Source organism: Lepidothrix coronata, unplaced genomic scaffold (genome assembly GCF_001604755.1).
Source record: "Lepidothrix coronata isolate B3197 unplaced genomic scaffold, Lepidothrix_coronata-1.0 Scaffold24, whole genome shotgun sequence".
NCBI lineage: Eukaryota > Metazoa > Chordata > Aves > Passeriformes > Pipridae > Lepidothrix > Lepidothrix coronata.
In genome coordinates, this window is record NW_016690204.1 from 2492813 (window position 1) to 2504944 (window position 12132).

General features: G+C 47.7%; 1 protein-coding gene across 7 annotated transcripts in view; it reads left to right on the plus strand.

The window, feature by feature from the left end:
• CREBBP (CREB binding protein) overlaps positions 1 to 11131 on the plus strand; it is a 95327-nt gene extending 84196 nt beyond the window's left edge. For 6 of the 7 annotated variants that reach the window (XM_017808794.1, XM_017808801.1, XM_017808795.1 and 3 more), the window contains 5 exons: positions 45 to 210; positions 1067 to 1234; positions 4308 to 4469; positions 4738 to 5019; positions 6717 to 11131. In XM_017808794.1, the coding sequence (XP_017664283.1) occupies positions 45 to 210; positions 1067 to 1234; positions 4308 to 4469; positions 4738 to 5019; positions 6717 to 8888 (2950 nt within the window). In that variant the 3' untranslated portion in view covers positions 8889 to 11131. The remainder of the gene's footprint in view (positions 1 to 44; positions 211 to 1066; positions 1235 to 4307; positions 4470 to 4737; positions 5020 to 6716) is intronic. The other variant, XM_017808797.1, reaches the window with a different exon arrangement.
• The last annotated feature ends 1001 nt before the right edge of the window (positions 11132 to 12132 follow it).

A 12132-nucleotide genomic window follows, 5' to 3' on the forward strand; every position in this document is an offset into this window, starting at 1 on the left:
TTGTGATGGTAGTCACAGATTTTGTTTGTTGTGTGTCACACCAGGTATGTGACAGGGCACATCTGGGCCTGTCCCCCCAGTGAAGGAGATGATTATATCTTCCATTGCCACCCCCCTGACCAGAAAATACCCAAACCCAAACGTTTGCAAGAGTGGTATAAGAAGATGCTGGACAAGGCATTTGCTGAGAGAATCATTCATGACTACAAGGTTTGCTACTGTTTAATTCCTGATTTAATTTTTATGGGCTTTTCAAACTGGGATGATGTCCTACAAGGGGTTTATTCTCAGCCAGTGTCTTCATTTTCTTAGGTTTTCTTGAGGTTCTGTCTTTCAGGCTGAAAATTCCTTAGGTTTGGTGTCTGAACAAAGAGAAATCTGCAAGAACCTGCCTTTGTGTACTTGTCTTTCTCTGCAGTTTTTAGGCAAGGAAATATGGAGCTTGTTAAGAAACTGTTTGCTTTGGTAGTTCTGGAGGTGGAACTCGGGGCCCCACTAGTGTGAAATAAAAAAAAAACCCTCCTTATAGAAAGGATGATTTTCTTAATTAGAGAACATCACACATGCACCCAAGGAAATATGCTGAGGGTGGCAAAGGGAGCATTTGCCACTCCTTACATGCTAAAATGTACAAGAATTCCTTCATGGCAGTGACAGTGCCGGCAAAAAATCGATGTTTTGATGGCAAGTGACAGTTACTAAATGTGTGGAGTAGAACAGCCTCTAACAAGCCTTGCCATGGGATTTAGAGTAGCAAAGAGCTGCAAAATCTGTGCCTCCTAATAAAAAAGTGGTCTTGAAACCAAGGAGGGCTTTGTTACGTTTTCCAGGGGTCTCTTGGTGTCTCCCATCAGGTCAGGAACATGAACTGGTGGCATGATGGGGGTTCAGGAGAGGCTCAGCAGTGTCTCTCTAAGATAAAACAGGGGGTGGGCTGTTATCAGGATTGCCAGGCTGGTTTTGGAGCTGCACCCAGAGAAGGAGACCTGGCATGTCTCTGGTTCTCCCCTCTCCCCTGAGTGATCTTCATTCATTTATTCCTGGAATTGTGTGATGTGCTCAACAGGACATCTTCAAACAAGCAACTGAGGACAGGCTGACCAGTGCCAAGGAGCTGCCTTACTTTGAGGGTGATTTCTGGCCCAATGTGCTGGAAGAAAGCATTAAGGAGTTGGAGCAGGAGGAGGAGGAGAGGAAGAAGGAAGAAAGCACCGCAGCAAGTGAAACAACAGAGGTGGGTTAACTTTATGTGCTGTGTTTGCTCCTGGCTCACAAAGCTGACAATCAATGTTTTAAGAAATGAGAGAATTCACATCCAGTAAACTAGAAAAGGTCATTCACATCAGCCACGAAATCAGGGGTCCCTTTACTGCATTTCTGGGTTTTTTCATGGTTAACAAATACACTGGTGGCTTGGTTTGGGTTTTTTTTAACAGACTCAGAAGTCAGCTGTGTCAGTTCAGCATCTCCATTCTCAGAGAAATGTGTTAAGCTGCTTTTGCATCACTGCATTTGCTCACAGTCATTTGGCTGAGCTGGTTCACACCTTTGCAAAGCACCTTCAGTATTTGCATTTTGAAAGGTGCTGGATTTTCCAAAGCTGAATGAAATGTGGCTGTTATTTAAGCACAAGTACTTGTCCTTTGCAACAGCAAGGGGCTGATATTTAAAAATATTTATTGCAAGCTTTGTGTTGGTGGGAAACGTTGATCCTGATGGTGCTGTTCCTTCACCACCATTCTCCCTCTGCCTATAAAAAACAAAACAAAACAACCAAGTTTTTCAGGGTCCTGGCCAGAATTTCATCATTCATTTTTGTTTCTTTGTCAATTTTGTCTGTAACCAAATGGCCTCAGCACTTTTATGCTGACCCTTTGACTTGTGATTCGCAGCAACATGTTTTTAAAATAAATATTGTAGGAAAATCAAAAGTCTAACAAGACTGAGGTGGAACCAAAAGCTTTACATGGGGAAAACTTGCCTTCAGCTTGGATGCCATGACTGTTTGCTTACAGGGTGTGTCACATGGGGTTGATGTGGAGGGATGGACCTTCATCCATTGATTTCATTGTGCCAGGAAGTTCCTTCTGTTAAACTTTAGCAGCTCCTTCAAGGCTAATACAGTTTGTTGCTGTGTTTTTATGGAACCAAAAGGTTAACAGCTTTCACTTTGTTCCTTCTGAATGTAACTTCGAATATTGAAATATTTCAACAAACAGAGCAGTATAAAAAGAAGTGGAAGACAAGGCTTGGGATTGAGCTGCAGCCCTCTTTTGCTAACAGTATAATTCCCAGTAAATCAGAGGGTGCCCTCCCAGTGAAAGCATTTATTCTGCATCTAAGAGGGGGAAAAAGGTGTTTAAAAAGCCCAGAAGAACTAATTCTGAGCTCGTGCAAGTTGTGGTCTAAAGTGAGACGATGCAGCCTTGACTGTGAACATCCTTGTGCTCCCACTTGGTGCCACTGATGCTGTTTTGGGGCAGCAAGGGGACAAACTCTGCATCCAGGTCACTGAGATGTCAGCCAAGAACACAACAAGGAATGGAAAAGGAAAAGGAGTAGTTTTAAAAGTGTGAGAACTTCTCCAGTGCAGAGACCTGAACGTGGGTCACTTCATGGAGGAAACTGCCCAGCAATGGGGATCTCTGTGGGTGGAACCACGAGATGGGTCTTGGGATTGAAATGGCACAGAATCTGTCTGTCTTTTCTTGAATTCTTCATCCTAAACTTTGTATATGTGGAGAGAAAGCTTCTTAAAAGTCAACGTGTGCTGCAGGTATCAGATTAAGAGTCTAAAGAAGTGGGAAATATTCAGAATTCTTGGAACATTCTGAAGGGGCAAGGCTCACATATCTCTGGGTGACCTGGCTGAATATCAAAATAAAGTGGTACAAACACAATCTTACAACTTCTTAGAACAGTTTGGAATGCTTTGTACAGTTGACCAAATATAAACTTGGTGAAGGTGGAGTAGAAAGAAAACTTAGACTTGTCCTGTTAGATAAGTTTCAATCCGTCCTTCCTTTTGGTGTTTAAATTTTGAAGTCTCTGTTGATGCTCCAGGATGTGCAGGCAAAGGAGGACAGGCCCCAATTCCATCAGGGTGGTGGAAAATTAGGGGGAAGTCAAGGTGGGAACATACAATAGCTCACTTCTGAATCCCTTCAGATCACTTAGAGCCCTGTCTGGTTTCCCATAAAATAGTCTCATTTTAATTTCCAAACAGATTTGGCCAAAAAGTCCATAAAATTAGTTACAGAGAACCCAGGAGTGGCCAGGGAATTCCTGTCCAACCCTAATTAATGGAATGGAAGGGTGGCAGCAGTCTATAAATAGAATTGCTTTCTGCAATTGGAATATTTTTGTTTTCCCTGAATAAATATGCCTGTGGATAAACCCTGTGTTTGCTTGTACATGCTGTTCATGGAACTTTCTTGCATATGTGTGTGTATATATATGTATTTATATATATCAGAGTATTTCAGTAGCTTATTTTTAATTTTATGATGACCAATGTTCTTGCAGTTAGAGAGGGGGTTTGACTGAGTGAGCTCCCTGCTGAGGGCTTGGGGTTTGATTTTTCAAGGACATGAGAACTCCTACAAGTTATTTCTGTTTTCCCAGGTCATCTAAATAACATCATCTGCTATTTTTTACTCTCTTTACTTACATCCAGTATTCAGTGTATGGCCACTGTGGTCTGTGTTATAACTTGGGCACAAGTGAAGGTTTTGGAGGTTATTTTTTTGGAGTTGCACGTGCAGCTGGAAGTCTGCAGGATGGAGAATAACATGGTTTGTTGGTTTCAGTTCAAATCCTTCATGTTCTTCTCTGTGTCCTCACCCTAAATTTGTTCAGTAAATACAAACAAACCTTAAATCAGAGCTCGATCAAGTGTGTGAAATCCCAAATGCACAGCAAAGCAAGATACTGCAATCCTGGAGTTGTTTTGAAGTCCATTTTATTTGTAGCTGATTTTATCATCAGATGTCTATAAGATCTTATAAAGCAAGCAGGGGAAGCTGAAGTACAGTGTTTGAGAGGGAAAAAAAATCAGGGTAAGATGGGAATTATTTAATGTATATACGTATTTTAAAAGTCTGTTTTTAATCAGTGTTTGGATTTGTTTGCCTGCCAGTTTGGCTTTTGATTTTTCCTGGAAGATAGGATATATTTAACACAGCAGGGCTGATTTGCAGGCATTGGAACAAAGTTCTATTCCTGACAGCAGAAGTGTGTCAGTGTGAGCTCAGTGAATGGGAGAGAGCTCTGTAAAGTGTAACATCTTTCCCGTGCCTTTATTGCAGGGGAGCCAGGGCGACAGCAAGAATGCCAAGAAAAAGAACAACAAAAAAACCAACAAGAATAAGAGCAGCATCAGCAGAGCCAACAAGAAGAAGCCCAGCATGCCCAACGTGTCCAATGACCTGTCTCAGAAGCTCTATGCCACCATGGAGAAGCATAAAGAGGTACTGTCAAAATGTGCAGTGCAAAGAGAAGGGTTCATGCCGGTCAGCCCAGGCACGGTGATGCTCAGAACTGAAAACTCAGGAGGAGTAAAGCTCGTGGTTGGGTTAGAAATGTTTCTGTTGCATAACAACAGACTGGAAGAGATTAGCTTCAACTCAGTTAATTAGATAAGGTTTGTAGCACACCATTGCTGCAGAGAGCACGAGCCTCCTCCCGCAAGATTACCTGACCCCGCTGACTTTTCCCCCTTTCCCCGTTCACCCGCAGGTCTTTTTTGTGATTCACTTACACGCCGGGCCCGTGATCAACACCCTGCATCCCATCGTGGACCCGGACCCGCTGCTGAGCTGTGATCTGATGGACGGGCGAGACGCCTTCCTCACCCTGGCCAGGGACAAGCACTGGGAGTTCTCCTCCCTGCGCCGCTCCAAGTGGTCCACGCTGTGCATGCTGGTGGAGCTGCACACCCAGGGGCAGGATCGCTTCGTCTACACGTGCAACGAGTGCAAGCATCACGTGGAGACAAGGTGGCATTGCACTGTCTGTGAGGTACGTGGGGGGCACCTCAGAACTCCTGCCCTACAGCTGAGCTTCAGGGGGGTTTTTTTGCATATTGCCCAAAAGTTCCTCCAAATTAAGCCTGTCCTGATGAAAGGGTGCTAAGCCTTAAGGGAAGGTGATTATCAGGTGGGTAGGAGAGGTGGGTACCTCGTCTTCTAGAAGTGACTTTAGGTTCTCAACATGGACAACTCTGGAGTGGCTTCTGCTACATCATTTATTCCTCTGTGGCTCCTCTGCATAGACAAGTTTTTAACTAAGTTTTAAAGAATCATGAATCTTAGCATGGTTTGGGTGGGAAGGGACCTCAAAGACCATCTCCTTCCACCCCCTGCCAAGGGCAGGGACACCTCCCCCTAGACCAGGCTGCTCAAACTTTAGGACTGGATGGTGGGATGGCACTGTGTCAGACTGGTCAGAGTCTGCAGGGCACTGACTCATCCACATTTGGTGGATGTCCACGAGAGCAGTTGACTTACCCTCCTGCAGGGTCATGTTCCTTCTGCTTTACACATGGTGCTTGTGCTGTACAGAGCAGAGCTGGGCACGTGTCCCAGAGCTGGGTGAGGAGGCTGCCACAGCTCCCCACTGTTGTCCCTTTGGTCCAACACTAGTGGCTCCCTGCCCTTCACATCAGACCAAATAATTGCTGCTAACCTGGCTCGGTGCTTTTAAGGTCCAGCCCTTTTACAGCACGGATCACTTCCGTGTTAGCTGTGTTAGGGAGCAGTTATCCATGGGGCTGCACCAGTGGCTTTGTGAGGGCTTGTGCTGACCTCTGGTTGTAGCTGAACAAAAGAAATTTGAATAACTGCAGCCTAGTTTTTACACCAAAAGTTACTGCCAGGTTTGTGGTGGAAGAGTCTTAATTAATCCCTCGGAGGAAAGCATTGAGCAGGGCTTCTGGAGACAAGGCTGCAGGAGATGGATCCCCCACACAGGGGGAATTAGGTGGTGGAAGGAGGTATGACCTTTAGGCTGCCTCTGGGTAACCCTGTGTAAGGGAGTGCCCTTCCTGCAGCAAAAAAGAGACAGGGCAGTGAAAATCTGGGGATAAGGAGATTTTCAGGTAAGTGTCTGTCTTAGCATGAAACTTGCACTTCATTTGAGGGTTGTTTTAGGGATTTAAAAAAATACGTATTTCAGGGCAGTAATTATTAGTCAGTAATTACACTAAGAATAGCTAAATGGAGAGATAACCCCGCCTTTCAGGCAGTGACCTTAGGTTTATCTGACTAGTTGGAGGTTTTGGTACCCAAATAGGTATCACAGAAAAATAAACAGTTCCTGTCACCAAAAGGGAAAAATTAAAAAAAAATTATTCCTGCAAGACATTTTCATGTAATAAAATGTCAGCCCCTGATTGCATTGTTACCCACTGTGGTCAAGAGCTGTGATTGCAGGCTGGCTTTGCTGGGGCTGCTGCCCTCCCTGCCCCAAAGCCCTGCTCCCACTGCCTGTACAGCTGCTTCCCTGCCTGGCGTAAATGGAAACGGGTGTAAATGGAGGTGGCAGCTGTTTGGAGCGCGTGGCTTTGTCCTGCTCGTGCTCTATGTGGTTGTACCCACGGACACCCAAAGTGTTCCTGCACAGGGGGCTGGTGCTGCTCACCTGGCACCACTCTGCTCTCCTGTCAGCGTGGTTCGTGCTCCCTCAGCAGCTGAGCTCTGGGTGTTCTTTTCTTGCAGGACTACGACCTCTGCATCAACTGCTACAACACTAAGAGCCATGACCACAAGATGGTTAAGTGGGGCCTGGGTCTGGATGATGAGAGCAACAGCCAAGGAGAGCAGCAGTCCAAGAGCCCCCAGGAGTCGCGGCGGCTGAGCATCCAGCGCTGCATCCAGTCCCTCGTCCACGCCTGCCAGTGCCGCAACGCAAACTGCTCCCTGCCATCCTGCCAGAAGATGAAACGGGTTGTCCAGCACACCAAGGGCTGCAAGCGCAAGACCAACGGTGGCTGTCCGGTGTGCAAACAGCTCATCGCTCTTTGCTGCTACCATGCCAAACACTGCCAAGAGAACAAATGCCCCGTGCCATTCTGTCTCAATATCAAACACAAGCTCCGACAGCAGCAGATCCAGCATCGCCTGCAGCAGGCTCAGCTCATGCGCAGAAGGATGGCGACCATGAACACCCGAAACGTGCCTCAGCAAAGTTTGCCTTCTCCTACCTCAGCAACGCCTGGTACCCCCACACAGCAGCCAAGTACACCGCAGACACCGCAGCCTGCTCCCCAGCCCCAGCCCTCCCCCGTAAGTATGTCACCGGCCGGCTTTCCCAGTGTGTCCAGAACTCAGCCCCCCACCACTGTCTCGACAGGAAAACCCGCAAACCCGGTTTCCGCGCCTCCGCCTCCGGCTCAGCCCCCGCCGGCCGCCGTGGAAGCGGCTCGGCAGATCGAGAGAGAGGCTGCGCAGCAGCAGCAGCAGCTCTACAGGGTCAACAACATGAACAATGGTTTGCCTCCCGGCCGCCCGGGACTCGTGAACCCCACGGTGGGTTCAGTGAACCAGATGCCGCAAGTCAACATGAATGTACCGCGCCCCAACCCCGTGAGCGGCCCCGTGATGTCCAACATGCAGCCCGGGCAGTGGCAGTCGCCGCCGATGCCGCAGCAGCAGCCGATGCAGCCGGGGATGGCCAGGCCGGTGATGCCGATGGCGACGCCGCAGGCCGTGGCCGGGCCCAGGATGCCGGGCGTGCAGCAGCCGCCGCGCAGCATCACCCCGAACGCACTTCAGGACTTGCTGAGGACCTTGAAATCACCGAGTTCTCCGCAGCAGCAACAGCAGGTTCTTAATATCCTTAAATCCAACCCTCAGCTTATGGCAGCTTTTATAAAGCAAAGAACAGCCAAATACGTGGCGAACCAGCCCGGGATGCAGCCGCAAGCAGGGATCCAGCCCCAGCCCGGGATGCAGCAGCCGCAGACCGGGATGCAGCAGCCAGGCATGCACGCGCAGGCGGGACTGCAGAACATGAACGCCATGCAAGCAGGAGTGCAGAGACCCAGCGTCCCGCCGCAGCAGCAAGGGATCGGAGCGATGAATCCCCAGGGACAGGCGATCGGCATCATGAACCCCGGCCACAACCCCAGCATGGCCAACATGAGCCCGCAGTACCGAGAGATCCTGAGGCGGCAGCTACTGCAGCAGCAGCAACAGCAGCAGCAGCAGCAGCAGGGAGGGGCCGGCATGGCAGGAGGGATGGCAGCACACAACCAGTTCCAGCAGCCTCAAGGGCCGGGAGGTTACCCCCAAGCCATGCAGCAGCAGCGGATGCAGCAGCACCTATCCATACAGGGCAGTTCCATGGGACAGATGGCTCAGATGGGACAGCTGAACCAGATGGGCCAGCCCGGCCTGGGGGCGGACGGCGCTCCCAACATCCAGCAGGCCCTGCAGCAGCGCATCCTGCAGCAGCAGCAGATGAAGCAGCAGATAGGGTCCCCCGGGCAGCCCAACCCCATGAGCCCACAGCAGCACATGCTCTCAGGACAAGCGCAGGCGTCTCATCTCCCTGGCCAGCAGATCGCCACCTCCCTCAGCAACCAGGTGCGGTCCCCAGCACCCGTTCAGTCTCCCCGTCCCCAGTCCCAGCCACCACATTCCAGCCCGTCACCCCGGATACAGCCCCAACCGTCACCGCACCACGTCTCTCCCCAGACTGGTTCCCCCCACCCAGGACTCGCAGTCACTATGGCTAGTTCCATGGATCAGGGACACTTGGGCAACCCAGAACAGAGTGCAATGCTTCCCCAACTAAACACCCCCAACCGGAGCGCGTTGTCTAACGAATTGTCTCTGGTTGGTGACACCACCGGGGACACATTAGAGAAATTTGTGGAGGGTTTGTAGCATTATGGGAGCATCACTTTTGTTTCTTCTTTCCTTTCGTGTTCTTGGATATTTTGTACTGAAAAATTCAGACATCTGGGTTGTTTTGAATCCTAGATGGAACTGCTGCTTCCTACAGATGGAAGAATTAATTGCTGTTTAAAAATAAAAAGAAAAAAAAAACAATACAAAGAATATATTTTTTTGTTAAAGCCAGGCGGTTAAAATATCTGGTCTCTTTTGTGGGTTTTTTTGGTTTTTATTTTTTTTGTTGCTGTTGACTCATACCTTTTTTTTAACGGGGAAAACAAGTTCATTATATTCATATTTTTTATTTGTATTTTCAAGACTTTAAACATTTGCGTTTAAAAGAAGAAAAAAAAATAATATTCAGAAACTGTTTCCTGAAATAATGCAACATTATAGCGTATCCCGGTAACTTTGACACATGGCGGGAAGATTTTTGTTTTCTATAGTGAACTCTGCAGGCGTTTGAAGTATTACCCCTGGGAAGATAGGAATTGACTCTTGCACACATTGGCCAACGCCAAAATCCTTGTCTTGCAGATGTAGAAATTGTTGCTTTGTTTCTCTGATAAAACTGGTCTTAGATGAAAATAGGGATGATCACTCTTAGGCCGTGCTGATCTGGATAGAGAAGAAGCATTCTTTTCTTTCTTTCTTCTGTGTGAAACTTGAAACGAGGAAAGCAATTCTAGTGTAAATCATGCAAGCGCTATAATTACTATAAATAAGAAAATCCAAGAAGATTCAATCACTGTATAGAATGGTAAAAAGAAAAAAAAAACTCATTTCTTACTTATAATATCATATTGTTAAATAAACTGTGTGCAACAGACAAAAAGGGTGGTCCTTCTTGAATCCATGTACATGGTATTAACACTTAGTGTTTGGGTTTTTTGTTATGAAAATGCTGTTTTCAACATTGTATTTGGACTATGCATGTCTTTTTTCCATTGTATATAAAGTATTGCTTAAAATTGATATAAATTACTGAAGTTTTTAACATGTATTCTGTTCTTTAAAATCCATGTAAGAATGTTTAAGGTTTTTATTTATTTATATATTTTTTTTTTTGGATCATGTTCTTTGTAAGACATAGCTATGACGATTCACTCATGACCCGGAGCAGCCAGAGGCAGCGGTAGGAGTGGCACGATCCATGGATATTGTAGGTAGCAATGTCTGTTTTACAACACCTTTAGTGATTGTTTCCTTTTCGGGGAGGGAGAGGAGAGGGGAATGGTTCCCAGCCATCGACTCTTTGCAGGTGTTCATCCATAAGGGTTAACTGGAATAAATTATTAATAGCCGTTGCTTTTTAAAAACTGCATTAATTTAGAGAAGGATCACCAATGAAAGGAAAATAGAGAGTATTGAGTTAATTCTAGGCTAATTTATTTAGTCTACAGTAAAATATGAACCTATTGACTTTAACACTATTTTTCTGCTGTTAACTCTGAGTCTAGATTTGAGGGTTTTCTGTGGAATAAAAAATAACAAATCATGTACATGTTCCCTTTAATATCCTGTCACATGCCCTCATGTCCCTGGGATAGTCACCCCTCCTCCCCTCAGTGAATTGCTCTCTTGGAGTTAAAACGTCCAGGGAAGCTTTCCCAGCGTAGGTGTGAGCTCAAACCACGCCGAGTAACCGCCATCCCTCAGACCGCGAGGCTCCTCCATTCCATGCGCCTGGCATGGGATTTGCAGCGATTCCAGCAGGGAATCCCGCCCGGCAGCGGGAGCACCAGGCACACGTGGCTTTTCACATCCAGTTAGTGCTTCCTCCAGCCTTAATGTTTTTCTTGGAGCGCTGTCGGGGGAGGATGGGGGGGAGAAGAGCAAGTATTTATCTCAACTTTTATCCCCGTACTGTGAAAACAGCGCCCGGCGGCGCCTTTTTAACTGGAGAGGGTCTCTGCTTCAACTTTTCTTGCAAACTTTTAACTATTGTACCTTTTTCACCACCATCGGATTCATCTGCCCACGCAATTGTCTTCAGCAATTCAAGATGTCAAAATTTGGGGCTGGGGTGAGGTCAGTGAACACTAACCCAAAGCTTGTCCAAAAGAAATTGCTGTAAAAAAAAAAAAAAGTAAACAGGAAAAAAAAAAAAGATGGAAAGCCCTGATGCTGTGTCTCATGCTGTGTACTTAAAAAGAGGAAAAATACTATATTTGTGATCAAAAAGAGGAAACTTGAAATGTGCTGGTGTTTCTAATAAAAGCTGGTAAAACTGCTTGGATTGAAGGATGGTTCCACTTGGCTGGTGCCCGCGAGGATCAGCGGAGCCTGACGCCCGAGGTTAAGATAACTGCACTCAATCCCACTAATTCCTCTAAGTAGCCTCCATTTTAAAGGCATCGGCACCGCTTCCGGATTTGGATAAGCTGAGCCCTGGTTGGTGTGGCTCGGGCTGCAGCTCGCTCGGGTGCCCCTTCCTGGGCAAGAGTGGAAAAAAACAACTGATGGGAAGCAAGTACCGGAATATTTTTCAGTACAACCTGAAGTGTGGTGAGATCACAGAGCCAAGGGATCGGTGTGGATCCAATAACTGGAGCTCTCTGGAGTAGGTGTGGTAGGGAAGAGAAGGGAGGTGCAGAGCTGAAAGCAAACCTGAGCAGGGGCTGGGCTGGGCTGGGGGTGCAGTCCCTGCAGCCCAGGGAGGCTTCACTCCAGTCTCCTGTGAGCGTTGATAGGAAATTCAGCGTGTCTGAAGGCTGGATGGGCATGGATTCTTCCAGTCCTTGCCTGTATTTGATGGGGGAGGTACTGGCACTAAGGAACAGCATCCTAGAAACCTGGGATTTTATAAGGCAAGAGTGCACTGGAGCTCGGTGCAGGATCTTCTCCATCGGAGAGGGTGGGTGAGCCCTTCCCCCCCGAATTCTGGAGGGGAAGAAGGTGCTTAAATCTGAACGCTGAGCTGCAAGGACGGTTCTCTGCTCCTTTCCTGGGCTGCCCACCACGCTCCACTGGCTCTGCTGCCTCCCACCACCCCTGCTCCTGCAGGCCGGGAGTGTGGCATTCCCCCGGGACACAGAGCTGCCCACAGCACCCCTGTGAGCACAGCCTGCTCTGGGCTTCCCCCAGGCGTTAAAGCAGGGGAGAGGAACAGAAGCCAGGCAGGCTGGGACAGTCCCAGTGCAGGGAAGATCAAGCAGCCACTGTGGAGCTGGGGGAGCACTGCAGAGCACACAGGTGTGGGGTAATCTCTCCTTCCCTGTGCTTCTCCACAGTC